Below are 17,099 nucleotides of genomic sequence, written 5' to 3' on the forward strand. Positions count from 1 at the left end.
CTGCACCTGGGATGGAGGAGCATGGGGCACAAGTCTAAAATGGGAGAGGAGCAGCCAGAGATCAGCCCTACAAAAAGGGACATGGGGGTGCTGGTCAGCAGCAGCTCATAAGGGGCCAGCAGCAAGCCCTAGCACTAGGAGTGCAAACTGCACCCTGTGGGGCATCAGACACTGCAGAGCAAGCCAGTCAAGAAAGGGGACTGTCCCTAAGCACTCAGCATTGGGCAGCCTCATCTTCAGCACTGCACACGATGCTGGGCCCCACCATTTAAGTATGTGGAGGTGCTGGAGCGCATCCAGAGGGCTGGAAGGTATGTCCCATGGGAAACAGCTGAGCACGCTGGGTTTGTCTCGTTTGGAGAGGAGGTGGCTGAGGGATGACCTTGTTGCTCTCCGCAGCTTCCTGAGGAGGACACATGGAGTGGGAGGTGCTGAGCTCTTCTCCCTGGGATCCAGGGTCTGGACACCTGGGAATGGTTCAAAGCTGCACAGGGGGAGGCTTAGTCTGGACATGAGGAAGCATTTCCTTAGAGAGAGGGTGGTCAGACATTGGAACAGGCTTCCCAGAGAGCTGGTCAATGCCGCAAGCCTGGCAGTGTTTAGGAGGCATTTGGACAATGCCCTTAATACTACACTTTGACTTTTGGTCAGCCTGAGGGGGTCAGGCAGCTGGACAGGATGGTCATTTTAGGTCCCTTCCAATTGAAACATTCTTTTTATTTTTGTGATGGACAGTCCTATCTATTTCTTTTAGAGCCCAACAAAAAGGTAAAAAACCATTTTGTATATTGCAGGCACACTGAACAGAAAAATAGTTTCATTACAGGACGAAATCCCTCACAAGTTAAAAGCTCTTACCCAACCTAACACAGAAAAACTTCATCTCCTTTGAAGGAAGCTACAGAAACCAAGTTCACTGGGAACCTTTAACTTTCCAGTTTCCACCTTTAGAAAGCTACTCTAACAATCTTGAAGCTGTATATTCAAGATAAAATATGAAAGCAAGAAGAAACTCACCATGAAAGTAAATGAGCATATCTGAAACTATATCCATGCCTTCAATATCCAACATGTTAGCAGATGAAAATTCTTGTTTAAAATAAGGGGAAAGGAAGGACAAGAGTGGAAGTTTTCTTTTAGTTTAAATTCAATGTCTACCATCTCCATACAACTGAAACAAATGTTAAGCATACTTACTATTACAAAAATGAAAAAATTTTATCTCCTGACCCTTTCTTGACCAATTATCAGCATTACTTTTCTAACACTAAAAAAAAAAAAAAAAAGGAGAAAGAAAAAAAAAAAAATGTATCTGGAGCACCAGTTCTTACTCAGTTTTCCTCACAGATACACCATTGGTCAACAACTGCAAGAACCACCTCTTCCACACATGGAGGAAGAAAGCATTTCTAAATAGGTCTGTACAAAGACTTCTATGCCAAATGCCTCTTGCTAACTTACATATTAACAGGTCAAACATTCACAAAGTGTCTGCTTAATTTATCAGTAAGTAAAGCCTTTCTTTTATTGTACATGTACAAATCGCTCCTTCTTTATCATTTCTAACTAGAATTCCAAGGATGCCAGTGAGATGTCATACTAACAGGATTGTTTTCACGTAAGAGGATGTATTGGACCACCAAGTACGGTGTGGGTTTTGTATCATCACTTTTTTATTGGGCAACTTGATATTGCTAGAATTTGTCAGCAGTGGAACTGCCTTACTTCCTTACAGAGTGCTTTCAGAACCATTTGCTGCCATTCTGCAAGTCCTGGGGATTACAATCATTTTAGGATGATATAAAGTTCTGGATTTTAGTAGAGACAAAAACATGCAACCAGAACACTCCTGTTCATCCAGCAGCCAGCCTGAATAAAAATGTTGTTTTTTAAGGAAACAGACTTTTTAATTCACTCTTCCAGAATAGCATATTTAAAGGGTGAAAAAAGTTATACCTTAGTATTCTTAGAGACATTATGAACAAAAAGCCACACCTCAGGGGATGTTGAAAAAGCCTTGGCACTCTAATAACTTGTCTGGCAGCTAATTTTTTGCTCTGTAACCAAACACAGAATTAATAAAGTTCAGTACAGTTTAAAAGCTATGGCAAGTAAAGATTTAGCCTAGAACTTCATGCCTTACTAGCCTGTGTTGCATAAAACCAAATACATTAAATGCTGTGACTATGTGATTGATCAGACTGCAATGGCAATTTTTTTCCTGTACTTAGTCACTTTCCCACCATAACCAGGTCTCCCAATCCAGAGGGGAAAAAAGGTTTTAAGTCAGAAGGGCTTATTACAGAGAAGAGGACAAATCAGTGATATACAGATGGACAAGAATGGCTCCTGGCTACAGGAAATTATCAGTTTTGTTTTCCAGGTATTTTCTTTTTAAAGCATCTAAAGGCATAAAACTGCAGAATAGCAGTTCTTCAATATGCTGCACACAAGATTCTCTAACATTGACTTAACCTGCTGTCCCCTAAAGAAAAACAAAACAAAAAAACCCACAAGACTTTACAGTATTCACCCTCCAGTACAGTGAAGTCTGCTCTCCTGAGGAGCCTTCCTCTAAGAAACAAGCTGACCAACAGAACTAGAAACTTGCAAGAGAGCATAGATCTGCCTGCACCCACACATACCACGCCATTCTTATTCACTACTTCAGTTACCCTTTCTGATCTCTCCTGAGATTTCGTTTTCCTCTACACAGAATCACTGCTGGCAGAGAGAGGAGTTTGTCTCTTCCCCCTCCTAGTCAGTCATCTCATTCTTGCCAAATTGCACGTTTCTCTAGGGAGCAGATCAGATTCAGAGCTTTTTCATTCATTCCTCCATTAGGGGCACCCCTGTGCTTTTGTCTGTAGCTATTCATCAACCAGCAATGGCCAAGGGAAACCTAGCGTGGCCAAATGCTCCTCTTTCTTCGCCTGGGAATGGGATAAGAACCAAACATCATTCCCTCACCCGAACTTCGTATTTTTTAATAGGTTCCTCAGAACAACTACAGCTTCAGAGATGTTGTAACAGCTAGGAAAAAGCATTTTGCAGGCATCATACCATTAAAAATCTCTTAAAATAGTGTTTTCTCCCCATTTAATATTAAGTTCAACAAGCTGCTATACAAGGGCCAGCCATTTATGACTGCCCCAGTGCTCCATCACAGGATCACACATTCATACAAGTGAAGAGCTCCTTTCACAGCTGCACAGGAAGGAAGCAGCACTAGATCACCTACACCTCTGTATTCACAGTGGCTGTAGCCACAATTGTCTCTTGTCAATATAAGGCCCAAACCTCTGCAATTTCAGGTTTTAAACCTCCAGTTACAGCTGATCCTGTGGTTTTATAACCACCAAGCCTGTCAGTGACTGTCTCTTCCTACATCCCTGCCAAGTATTTGCTGCACAATCTTTTAAACTTTACATCAAGAGTCAACACTAGCTACTGGAGTTAGAAGGGTGGGTTTTATGCCTGCAGGTTCCAAAACACTTGAAAGCTCCACCTAGAAACAACCACAGAAGCGTTACAGAGAGGTTTGCCCAGAAGAGTAGCCTTCCTCGAATCTAGAGACTTCAGCCTGCTTTAGAAGTTTCAGATGGGAGAAAAACAAACTCCTTTGATGCAGTATGATTGGCTGCACCATGCAAATCCCTGCTGTTCCCAAACACCCCTAGGGAAAAGCAAGCAATTAACTGGCTGCTTACTAGTGCTCCTAATTTACATCAGTTAATTGCCCTGGATTATTCCTGGGCAGGGAGAGATTTCCTCTTTTCCAATAGTGTGTCTGCAACAGCAGAGACTTCTCGCAGGGCGATGCTGATTTCTAGGATAATCATTCGACAGACAAACAAGTCACCGGGGGGGGGGGGGGGGGGGGGGCGGGCGGGGAAATACGGGGACGACGACGACGACCGACACACCCGAGGAGTTAAGTGTTGAGATTTTGAATCACTTTCTCAGGCAGAGCCCACTGTAGTCCTAGGAACAGCGATTAAGCACAGATAACAGCTTTATTGTGCAAATTCAGAGAGGCCCTCTCCCTGCACAGAAGGCGGGGGGGGGGGGGGGGGGGGGGTGCGGGCGGGCGCTGGGGGTGAAGAAGGAAAAAAAAAAATAAAAAAAAAATCAGCCAAATAAGGCTGAGCTGCAGCAAGCCAGGAAAGAGTCCAGGAGATGACGTCGCCAGAGGAAGCTTTTAGTCAGTTTCCCTTATAAACTGGCGCAGGGCCAGAGCTACCTCTTCCAGAGGGGTTTTCTGTGAAAGCCTCAGTTGATCAGCAAGGCCAAGCAGAGCCCAGCCGCTCAGCCAGGGCCCTGTTCCCCCTGCACGCCCAGCTTCCCGAGAAGCAAAAGCAGAAGGTGCTTGAATAGTGCCGTTTCGGTTCTCCAGCTGGCTTTCACGTTGCTACCTTGGGAGCGCAGCGAGCTCTGCGCAGGAGGATTGCGCTTCAGACCAGACATTATACATAAAAAAACTGAAACAAGTTTCCTCTAGAGGCAGTGATGCCATTTCCTGTCAAAAAAAGGAGTCCATATTAAGAAATCTTATGAACTACCCTCACGAGAACAGCAACTGTAATTAACCTTCAGGGGCGATTAATCAGACGAGGCAGATCACCCCAAGGAAAGCACGGCAACCCCTCACAGGTCCAAAGAAGGTACCACCTGTAAGTGCTAAGGGGACAGGGTATCTGCAAGAAGTGAGTGACAACCAACCCCTGACACTAGGCACTCTTTTCCTTACAGGATTCTTACAGCAGAAGCAGCAGACCTAAAGCTTTCCCTGGCCTCCTTTTATTCTGTGCACCCCACCAACCTACTTCTTGCTCACCTGCCTCAAGCAACAAATCAAGAGGTCAAAAGCAAGAGAAAGGACTCAGCTAATTCTCTAGAATCTCTGGTAGGCACTCTTATGCCTAACACTGTCACATTAAAGTTTTAAGAACTGGATCATGATGAACAATTCAGACCAGGGACTCAGAACAGTTCCTGCTCACTACAGTCTGAAGCCGCTGTAACTGATGTTTTCTGCGCAATGCTACCAGTTAGGCCCAAGGCTTGCCGTAACAAGGGGAAGCAAGATTTTATCAATATATAAAAACAAAGTTAATGCTAGTTTATCAATGGTGTTCTTTAAACTCCTCATCTAACTTTAACAGAGAGGGCCCAGAAGTACGTACCAAACAGAAGCTTCTGCTCACTATCAGGCTTAACTGCTTTATCAGCACAAGGGGTAAGACCTTACTATTCTTGCAGGATCTAGGCACCAAGCTGATGAACACAATACAAGCCTGGGAGTAAAGGCCTTTTCTGTTTTGTAAAATCCCATGGTAGGTGTAAAGCTACATATAATTCAGATAGTTCATTGTATACCGGTCCAGTAGTTTACCTGGTTCCACTGTACACTCAGCATGTTTTAGCTGATGTTGCTTCTGAAGTACAAAGTCATCTGAAATTCACCAACAGCGGCAACACAGATTTCTATATAAAGCAATGTCTTTGTGAGTTCCCAAACACACCTTTTTACAGCAACTCCATGTATCTGATAGGCAAGCTCAATTCATTGTACCTTTCTTCTAATGCTAAGAAGCTAGCACCAGTGTCACAACAAAGTCTGTCTTAACTTTGATCAGCACTGCCAAGCTTCCCAAGTTGTACTGAGTAAGGCAGAGGGGGAGATAAAACACCAAAGGATTGGTCCTCAGGTAAGACAGAAGGCATACGGAATGCTCATGGCACAGCAGGATCCAAACCCTGAGCATCAAAAGAAAAGTGTCCATCCATCACAAGTCATGGTTTCTGTCACTGTACACCCTTCCCCCTCAGCTTTCAAGACTTCTTGGCAAATTACACACACACACAAAAATAACTAAATAAAATCACCCAAACAAGTGTAGCACTCTGCTCATAGGTGCCATCTTATTGCAGCATTTGGTAGCAAGTAGCTACACATACAGAAATCAATCAGAAGACTGATACCTACCTCAGTCTCTCACTTACCTTTCTCCTAACCCAACCTACTCAGTTCCAAAGAACAGAGTGAGATATGCTTCAAGGACCTCTGGAGCCCAACTGGGAATCAGGACCATCAGTTTAAGCTACAGACAGGGTCCCTGAGGGCCCTGATGGCTATTGCTACACCAAGTTTTAGAAGTATTAAGGGAAAAGGCAACAGCAGAAGACTTGTTCAAAAAATTCCTAACTGGCATCATAGAACTGAGACCTATGAATCTTACTGTTCTTTTGTGCTGAAGATTTCATGCTTGTCCAAGCTGATTTTCTCTGCAGTAACTTTGTCCTAGAAACCTGGAGATTTATGTTCTGAACAGAAACACTTAGTTCTGCTAATACAATAAGAGGAGTCCAAATTTCATTATACCTTAGTTTGAAGGTTTCTGTGTTCGTGAGATCAGCTCTCATTAAACCCATTTCTCTACAATGACTAACTAGAGACTACATTACATAGGAATGCTCAAGTCCTAGTGATAGGACAGCTGAATGCACACCTCATACATGACAGCTGCTCACGTTTCAAGTCCAGCAGCCTATCCATTCATATAGCCACAAAGTAAGTACATTCATTCATAGGCAAAATAGTTAATGAATCCCGATAAGAGAAGTGCTGCTTTTTCCTAACAGCTGAAACCACAGTAAAGCATCAGCCCATGAAATGGGCATGACCGGTACAAAAAAAGGTCACTTTCCCTCCCACTCCTCCCATTAAGATGGTTTTTGTAATACTGAAGTTCAAGTTGGGTTTGGACTAGCCATCAACATGACAGCTCATTCACTTCCATCAAGATCTGGAACCGAGCATGACTTCCAACTCTGTACAGGCTGAAATGAATCAGTGAGACCAGGACTCTAGTCAGTAAGCATGAGATCAGAACCTACTCACACCCAACGAACAGACTTCTCACAGCTGGAGGAGAGACTTTTCAGAGCTTGACGATGGCTTCCAAGAGGCATCTTAGCACACCACTGTTTCCACCCCTCCGCAATACAAAGCGTGGGGAGAATTATATGCCCTCTTTGGTGTGTGCTTTAACTGTTTAGATCTTGCAAACTTTTCAGAACAAAAAAACCCTATAAACCAGAAGTGGCTGCATACCTGTAAGATCACTCCAGACAAAACAGTGAAGCTTTCCTGCTGAGAGCATGGTGGGATCAGTAGGCTGATCTCTGATGGACTTCCTAGGTAGTCTGCAAGGCCTCCAGCAACCAAACCCCCCAAACACAGTCGGTATGCTTCACAATAGCAAATCATGTGCCACTGGTTCAAAGGTTACCAGAGTGAATCTTGGATTCCTATTAATAGCGCACCAAAGCATACTGCCACTTGTAGCAAATCTCATGCAGCAAAATGGCAATCTCTATCTAGATGTGTTAACGTTTAGCCTAGCTTAGTGAGGAGTAGGGACTCAGAACTCAACAGGTTTTGCTGCACAAGCCACGCAGCAGCGTGTTCTGTAAGCTTGGCAAGATGAATGATAAGAGCTACCAAACACTTTAGACACAAATGTTTTTCCTGCCCAGCCAGAACTGTTCCCTGGAACACTTCCTCCATCTGTCTTCTTCACAATGGATTTATTTTTGTGATGAAGCCCACATATAGCTACATCTAACTGCTCAAGTTCCACCTACATTTGACCTTGATGGAGGAGTCTCACTTGCAGTTTACTGTTTTGTTAATTAAGTAGCTATTAACAAATCTTAAGCTAACACACCAGCAGTCATGTTTCTTTCACATGAAGAACTGATTTCACAGTTATGCCAGCATATCCTGTTCCTGCAAACCACAGCTTGAGAAATAATGTTTAAAATATTATTTCAGTTGGGTCCACAACTAGGGCAGATGGGGCAGGAAACCAAAGGCTGATATAGCAGGAAGCCTGCAGCTCTGCACCTCAGCATGCGTGCACACAACTGAAGCGTGTTCCGCAGTGCCTGTGGTGTGCAACACACAGCACCACAGCAAACCACTTGCATTAGAGATGTTTTAAAAGGTTCTGAAAGCAGAACTGCTCTGTCAGATCCAGAAAGCAGCAGGCTGAGAAGGCAAACCCAGCCCAGGGTGTGTCTGCAGATGGAAAGGCTGCCACCAGCACCTTGTAGCAAGCGCAGAGTCCCAGCAATCGGGCTCAGGCTGTTAGCGGAAGTTCTGCCTCACAAGCATGATATGCCGGACTTCTGGGCTGATACACACTAAAAGGAGCTGCTCCTCACAACACCAAACTCTCTAGCTAAAAGGCCTCAACTGCACGTTACATGGAAGTCCCACAACCTGAGCTACTTCTGTTATTCTTGCTGAACTTGTTGCCTGTATTTGTATTTATTTTTAGGGAGTGAAGATTTACATCAGTGCTGATATTTGAAGAAAGGCCTTTCTAAAGTTTCAGAAAATGGCATCTTACCTTTTCCTTGGCTTAAGGCTGATATAATTTAGATGTTGATGTTTAAAAAAATAATCCAGCTACTGTCGCAGAGAGCTGGCGTTTAAGACAACAGGAAAGGCAGAAGTCAGTCAGACAGGCGTTTAGTATCTATTTCAAAGTAATAAAATTAAACTAGCTGTTAAAAAAAATATAACCGGGGTGGATTCCATTTCGACTTCCACTGGCATAGGGGTGGGGTTTTGTTTCCGGTGTTTTTTTCTTTTTCTCCCCTTTACATAAACCACAGACTCTTAGCTTAAACATTAGATATTCTCAGGCGTTCCAGATCACTCCCAGTGAGGTAACATCCAGAGCCTTCCAGCCTGCTCCTTCCTGTTTTATCAATGACAGGCTAGGACCAATTCTTTGAGGAGAAATTAAATGGAAAAACCCCATGCTCCTCATTAGTCACCGATCTCCTGCTGCGAGAAGGGAGAGTCAAGTACGGGCTTGACCAGACTTCTCTGAAGCACCAAGATCTCTCCAGCCAAGAAATACCTTGAGTCAAGCTGGGACAAGGCTCCCTAGCAACTCAAGCTGACTAATTACGAGTTGTGAAAGCCCGATCTTCTCCCGGGCGCAGCACAGAGGCGGCAGCCATGGCCTTCACTCACCGCCCTCCGGGCCCCGCGGAGCTCCCGCGCTCCGAGGCGGCCGCACGGCCCCGGCCCCGCAGGGCGCTGCCCGCCACGCCGTTACACAGCCCAGGCGGGCCCCGGCCCGGCCCCGCAGGGCGCTGCCCGCCACGCCGTTACACAGCCCAGGCGGGCCCCGGCCCGGCCCCGCAGGGCGCTGCCCGCCACGCCGTTACACAGCCCAGGCGGGCCCCGGCCCGGCCCCGCAGGGCGCTGCCCGCCACGCCGTTACACAGCCCAGGCGGGCCCCGGCCCGGCCCCTCGGGCGGCGGGCGGGGAGCGGCCGGGGAGGGGAAGCACAAGATGGAGGGGCTGGCGGCTCCGCTCCCCGCCCGACCGCTGCCCTCCTTCCCCCTCTCCTCTCTGCCGCCGGGCCGAGCCGCCGGCGCCTCCCGCGCCTCGCCGCCGGGCGGGCCGCAGGCGGGAGGGGCCCGCCCGAGGCCGCCACCGTCCTCTCCCGCCGCCAGGCCCGGCCGCCGCCACACCAGCCCCGGGCGCCGGCCCCGCTCGGCCGCCGCCGAGAGCCGCCAACGCAGCCGAGCCCCCCACACCCACCGTTTTCGGCATCTTCCCGGCGGACTGGGCACGGCAGGTCGCTCCTCCGACGCCGGTGGTGCTCTCCGCGGGCTCCGCACTACTTCTAACGGGACTCCGCGCCGCGCCTTTCCCGGCTCGCCCGCCCGCCCGCCCTGCCGCAAGCCCCGCCCTGCCGCAAGCCCCGCCCGGCCCCGCCTCCCGACCCGGCCCGGCCCGGGCCGCCCTGCTGGCCCGCCGGCCTGCGGGGCTGCACGCGGAGACACCGGCCCGGCCCCCTGCACCGCCCGGCCCAGCCTCCAGCGCCGGCCTGCGGGACTGGGCGGGCGTCGCCGCCGAGCCGGCGGAGGCCTCGCCGCGGCGGGGGGCGAAGCGTTTGCGGCCGTCCGCGACGCAGCGGCGCCCGGCAAACCGGCAGCAGAGCCCCGCCGGGGCGAAAGCCGGGGGGCTTCCAGCGCCCCAGAGCTGGGTGCTGGGACAGCCGTGAGCGCCGACGTTTATTTGCCTGTCAGGTGCTCCTGGGACTGCTAGGCCTTGCTAAAAGCGTTATTGAAAATAATAACGCTCTTCTGGGGGCGGCTGCGCTGCCTGCAGGCCAGAGCACCAAGGGGCGGTGGATCCTTTCGCCCCCCGGTCGGCCACAGCCGGGCGCGCTCGGGGCGCGGCTGGGGGGGCGCAGTCGGAGGCCCCTCGGTCCTCAGCACATTCAGGGGGCAGCGAGGTTCTGTGGTTCTCGTAGCCCTGCGTTCTGCTGCAGAGCAACATCCAACTCCAGGTGCTGCAAAAACATGAGGGGATGCGGCTCCCGGAGCCTGGCGGGCAAACCGCCGCGCCTCACCACCTGCCTCAGAGCCCCTGTTGTGTCCGGGGGGCGACCCCGCCGCGGGGGTCACGGTCCACAGTCACGGGAGCGAATCGCTCAGGCACGTGCCAGAGCTGCCAGCGCCATCAGTGCCTTGGAACCACTGACCGGGAATCAAGGTCCAGCATGTCCGTAGGGATTTCAGGAAGCCGCCTCATCTCATTTGGGACTTTGAACATAACTGTCAAACAGCGACCCAAGTCCTATTTTCTCCCAGAAAAAAAACAAAAAAGTCATTCATTTTAAAGTTAACAACTTGTGTCCAGAAGAAGGAGATGAAACGTTCTCAACAAGTTCAACGTCTTATTTTTTAAGGACAGTGGAAACCTACCTTCCTGATTCTCTTGAATTTGTGTCTTCTTGCCAAAGGTGCTAAACATTTTCAATCTTTAAGCCATCTCAATTGACAGAAAGACCACGCAGACTAGCTGTACTTCATTCCTACTTTTTTTCCCAGCATGTTGAGTAAATGAAGATTGTTTTAATATGAGAACACATAAATTCAGATGTAAAATAGGAAGAGAGCAAGCCAAACTCTACTAGTACAGACTCCTGCTGAGTAAACTCTTCTTTAATCTTATTACAGAATTCTGCTGGGATTAACATTAAACTGAGGTCTGTTGGGGAATTACATCAGATTCATAATAACACTTTGTACATCTTTAAAAATCGCAGTTCATTCAAAAGATCTCAAAGTGCCTTTTAAATACCCATAATTAAATCCTTGGGGTCTGCAGAAAGGAATTTTTCCCCCAAGGAATAATATTGTTATAAATGTATATGTAATATAACACAAAGAATTTTTAAACGAGAGGCTTCTGAAATGTGTTGATTTTCTTTTTCAATGTAAGGTTTCCTCACCATGCAGCATTATGTGAGAAAGAGAAAATCCAGAATAGTTCTCACCCTACAAAAAAGAAAAAATAAGTTTGTAAGGGACGCGGCCTTGCCTCACCACAGAATAAACTAGGACTAATTCTAAAGAGAATAATAAAACTATTCCTGTACCCACCTGGTAGGAGATGGAAATGGGGTCCATGAGCTTTGTTTGCTTCATCCGAATATGCAGGTTTCACCTAAACTAGAATCTCTGTGCTGTGTCTACATAGGAAAAAGCATCAGTATAGTTGGATTGGTGTAAATTGGTGTAACTTTTCTACACAAAAAGTCACAGGGTCCCTAAATGCCTGTTCTAAAAACTTGTCTTCATTTTCTGACTTGTTTTTACATAGAGACTGTCTTAGACTCAGTCAAACAAGACTGCTCCGTGAAAGGATTCCACTTGTTTCCTACAGAAACTGATGTTGATGGGGAGAGCTCAATTCTGCTTCTGTTGGGACTTTTATTCCAACATTTCTTGATAAGACTGAGGTAACTGTTTGGAGGATTTAATCATTCTTTATCACGAAGATGATAAAACTTCAGATGATAAAAGTCTAGCTATTCCCTTGCCAAATACATGGAGCCGTAGTTTAGCATCCAGGGACCTAATGTTTTCTTCATAGTTCTAATGACAGGAGCCGTGATGCAAACAAAGCCCCATGCCAGTGAAACAATCAGATCCAAAGCAACTGCATTCCCACTCATAGTGTGCCAGGCATTGCCTGTGTGTACAGGAAGTCACAAACTGTATGTCAAACAGTCTCCAAACAGTCTGAAGGGGTGAGACAAAGCAAGGTGACTTCTACAGCATGACAGCCACTTCTTTCTCACACCAGCCACTTCTCTTGTCCTTCCTCTCTATCACTTGTAGCAGTAGCCAAACAACATACACCATCCATGCCACTTTGAATGACAAGGGTTCCCCGCAACAGGCGCACTAGTCTCTATGCTTTACTTACTCTCCTGTTTCTTCCTTTCCTCTTCCCCATCCCCATTGCAGGAGAGGACAAGACATCTGCAGCATTTGAAAGGCACATTGCTCCAGCTACAGTGTCCCGAGGAATTCCTGCTGCAGAGGTGCTGCACCAAGATCTCGCCTCCCCCACGGACCTCTCCTTTGCCAGCTGCTGAGGAGGACTGGTGCTATCAAGCAGCCGGTTTGCGGTTTGCGGAGCCCCCCCTGCCTGGGCTTGTGTGAAAACAAGCACATCTGTGGATTCCTTGAGAGCCACAGGCAGGGGTTATCTCTCCTCTCGGACTGCAGGATGAGATTCCAAGGTGTAAAAGTGTCAGCTGACTAAAGATCTTCCCTGCAGGAGTCTGTAGAGAGGAGTAACGTTACTCAGGACCTCAAAAATGCTGTTATTTCCAGACTGCTCAGAGCTCAAGTAACATTAAAGTATTTTGGAATTAGATTAGGCCAGGATGACATTAAGCATTCTCCTGGGAGGAGGTCTGGTATTTCACTGAGGATTTATTGTCTTGGTTTCATTTACCTCAAACCTTTTGTAGTAGTACCTTCTTTTAAACAGAAAAAACCATGTAAATTATTTGGTCTGAAATACTAGAATTATTTAGCATGAGCACTTAAACAAGGGGCCATTTTGTCAGCATATAGCTGTTTTGCACTAATGCTGGGTAACTTGAACTGCCCTTTGCATTGCTTTGACAGAAGACAGAGGCCTTGTTCCATCCAGCTTGCTGCAATGTAATTAAAATAAACAAGCAAACACAAAAAAAACCCTCAAAGCAAAGGTGTTCCAATACTGGAAAGTGTATTTCAGAGAGCTGAAATAAATTTAGTTTCATTCACATAGCAAAGGGGGGCACAAAATGAAATTGTTACCATAGTATGAGAACTATGCCTTCATCACACAGTAGTCCTGGGTTGTCCTCTATTTAAAATTAACCAGCATGGTTACGAGGTATTCTCTGAATAGCAGGTAAGCTTCTTTCTCTTGCTCTTACGGTTTCCTGCTGCTCAGACTTTAATGCCTACCAGCTGACAGTATGATGCCTTCAACGATGATCTTGTATCATTTCAGTGTTTGATTGTGTTTAGAGGTGAAAAGCATTTTCTCTCCCAAACAAACACAATCCCTATTTACAAACACCCTTGCTTCTTTAACGCCTCTATGCCTTGAGCATCAGGGTAATCTTTTGCTGTGATTCTCAAGCTGGGAGGATGGGAGGGGCAAAGCAAAGGGAGAGCAGTCCACGTCTAGGGAGGCAGGATTTGAAAAGGCTGAGAATAATCCCATTCCCACTCAGCTGCTGGGATGGGCAGAAGCTGATGGAGCCAATGCATGTGTGACCCCGTTTATCTGCCCTCTTTTTTCTTTAGGTCCAGAACATTTAGTGCCTTGGGGCAGCAGTGCACAGGCATGCACAATCTGCTCTGAGACCTTGCTTTATGCCTGCATAACACCGCTCACCGCCCTCTCGCACGCGCACGGAGGCCCGCACAGATGTCCCATCACTTCAACATTCCCAGTCTCAATCTGTCTCCCCTTTGTGCTCATAAACAGCATAGCAAGGCCACTGTGGGAGAGGGAACAGAGTTATTCCTCCCAGAATCACCTACCATAACTAACAGTTATCTCTCTGGAAGCAGCTGCGTGCTCACCCCCCCGCAGCCCTGCCCCTGATGGGGTGGGTGCTTTGGGCTGCAGTGTTTCCAGCTGCAGACAGATGTGGTGTTCAGGCTTTAACTGGGCTGGAGTAAGAAGCTTTCACACATACCCATCGCCACTACCTCTGACTCCCCTGGAGATTACCAGCTCCTCAGCCACCAATCTATGTAAGCAAGCCACATCTACATTAGCTTTTTAGTTCTGATCAGGAGTTTGGTTTTGAAGTTAATTTCATATTTACTGCATTTTGTTTCCCATCACAGTGCAGTCGCATACCTGGTGAACTGAATTCTTTTTGGGTGAAAATAAACCAGAAGATGCGCTGCCAGGTGCTCCAGCTATCGGCAAGCATCCAGTTAATTGGACCAGAACAGAGCAAGCCCAAAATAAGCTCCCTCTGAAACACATTTAGGGTGAATGTTAAATATTCAACATCAGCTCTTTGGTTGTCCAGATCTGCTCCTACTGGACCACACAACTCATTAATGTAGACACAGTTATGTATCAAAATGACCCAGGTTTGCTTGTGTGTCTATTGAACCTGTTCAAATATTTTTAGCAAGATGGATTTTAACCTGGATCAGGTGGCAGAACTGAGTTAGGGAGCAAGGAGACATGCAGATTTACTGGCACCTATGTAAGGACCGTAACCCCCATGGAAGACAGTCCCAAATGCAGCCAGAATAGCACCTTCAGCCTCAAGCCAGCTGAGCCATTGCTGGGAGCCAGGCTAGCCCATGGATACACTAAGCACTAAACTGCCGTTCTGAAGTTGGCTCCTAAATTCTCCCTCTCCCTGCTGCAAAAGGCCATAGGCTCACCCACGGGCTCAGGCTCCACTAACTGACATCACATTCCTCCTGGAATATAAGTGTGCACCTTCCCAGGGGTTTTGCCTGCCCCTAACTCCCACCCATCTCTCCCTGACCTCTCTCACCTGCCATTGTGATTCAAAAACCTTCTCTCCCTCACACAGAGAGCAGCTGCTTATAATCTAACCTCCCTCTGCTTCTCCAAGGCTCCAAGACTGACTCAGTGCTCCAGACATTCCAGCTCCGACAGGGCAGAACCGGAGCAGGAAGGGGAGCTCTCCATCTGACCACTAACGTTAAGTCAGTTCTCCCCACTATACTCAAACTTGGTCAAGTGAATCAGTGCACTGGAACACAGGGCTCAGACAACCATAAAGAGGGAAGAGAAAACTGGCCTGTATTTCTAGGTAGTGGTGTATAACGTGGAAGATGATCTCAGCACTAACCATTTCAGACGAATGGCCCTTTACCAGTTCTTTCCATCTAAGTCTTGGTTCCATTCATTTTGCCTGAGACTTAGATCTATTTTTGGAAACTTTAAAAATATACAGGCAGTTGCCAGCCATTTTTATTCCAGTGCAGGAACATTATATACCAAAGACATTACTCTTGACTCCTGCTCAGATGGCAGTTTTTTTCCAGGTGAACACCAAGCCCTGACCCATGACAACACTGTCTAGGTAAGTATTGCAGCTGTCTCTGGGCTAGAACATGAAGGAGACTCAAAAAAATACAGAACGTTATTGTGCAGGAGATGCCTAGAGCAGAAGCCTAATCTGGGAATGTTCATGCTACCTCTCCCACCTAGCTGATTCACTCACAAGTGAAGGGAATTCCCTCCCACCCTGTTAACACTACGCAGTGTGATCTGCAGTCAGGCTTGTGTGACTGTGAGACACATGCACTCCCGGGCAACTCCAGCTCCCACACGCTCTGCATCCAGTTCTTTTCCATGCAGCAAAACACAATGGTGCAGCACACAGCACACACCACCCCGCCCAGCTAGACACAGGCATGATGGATGGCATCATTTATTTATCTTAGTTTTTTACTAAACACGTGGCACGTCTGATCCTAAAAAGCAGAAAATTAAGGCATTTAGGGTATTTGTACTGGCAGAGTGAGTGGGTTATAAAAGAAAGAGGAATGGCTAGGTGGGTAGATAGATTTAAGATAACAGATAGATGGATTGGTAGATCTGTAGATATAAACATACAGACTGCGTTCTTAGCTGTTCAGGCACAGAGAAGCAGTCACTCAGTTCCAGCTATGCCTGTTCAATTGTGTGAGAATTTTTCTGTCTCCATAGGAAACACAACTTCTACTTTTAAAACTCAGCCATAACTTTTTCTTCTTTGTCTTACCATTTTTTCTCTCACTTAGCCATTTCTGTCTCTTTGTTTTTAAGAAAAGAAAATTGCTTGAGTTAAAATGACAGTGAAAAAAGCTCCCAATGTCAAAACTAGTTTTTCAAACCCAAACACATATTTTGTGAAGATCACTGAGCCCAGGAACCTTCCCCCTTTCCCATCAGAAGTCTCCAGCCTCAGCAGTCCTGGGGCAGAGAGGGTTAGTTTACTGATGTTTGTACAGTGCTTTGGAAACACAAAAGCTCTCTGGGTTAATTCTCTGTTAGAAAGCACACAGCCATCCAGATACCGAAGTCCCTCTCAGCAGCGAAAGGCCAGTGTACAGCTAAAAATAATCATTGAAGAAAAAGGACGGCTCCTCAAGAGCACAGGAGTCTCTGTCCCTCTGCAAGGAGAAGTAGCCTGCCTCTCGCAGAGCTCTGAGGAGAGCTACCAGACACTGTCTTGCTGCCAGGTGCCAGGAAGGAGATGAACACCTAAACTGAGTCAGTCAGCAGACACTTGCTTCCCTGGGAGAAGCTGAATCTGCTTCTTGCTTGTATTCCCTTCTTTCTCATCCTGTTGCTTTATTACAGGACCTCCAAGGCCAGGGAACAGACCTATATGTTTTGAAAAGCACCGAGAACTAGCGAAGCATTTTGAGCTTCTTTGCCTCATAGCTGCATCCAAACCACTATTTTCATGATTAATGAAAATGTTCTCATGGTTATTTTTATTAGAAAATTCACTTTAAAAAAGAAAAGAGAAGATGAGAATATAAGATACCCACACACATCCAATTCCAGGAGCTCAGGTTCATGAAAAATGCTGAGGATATTAAAACCTCAAGATTAAACAATGAAAGTTGGCAATATTGCTTCACTTTAACCTGATGGATGCCAGACCCTCTATTGATACAGCTCCGTAGTTACAATAAGAGAAATTTGGCTC

At 46.9% G+C, this 17,099-nt stretch overlaps 1 protein-coding gene across 1 annotated transcript in view; it reads right to left on the minus strand.

Moving 5' to 3' along the window:
* Window positions 1-9,767, minus strand: part of MSN (moesin) — a 47,618-nt gene extending 37,851 nt beyond the window's left edge. Inside the window, exon 1 of the mRNA XM_037408064.1 lies at window positions 9,632-9,767. Within this exon, the coding sequence (XP_037263961.1) occupies window positions 9,632-9,643 (12 nt within the window). The 5' untranslated portion in view covers window positions 9,644-9,767. The remainder of the gene's footprint in view (window positions 1-9,631) is intronic.
* Window positions 9,768-17,099: the final 7,332 nt, after the last annotated feature.

This window comes from Falco rusticolus, chromosome 14 (assembly GCF_015220075.1).
Source record: "Falco rusticolus isolate bFalRus1 chromosome 14, bFalRus1.pri, whole genome shotgun sequence".
NCBI classification, from domain to species: domain Eukaryota; kingdom Metazoa; phylum Chordata; class Aves; order Falconiformes; family Falconidae; genus Falco; species Falco rusticolus.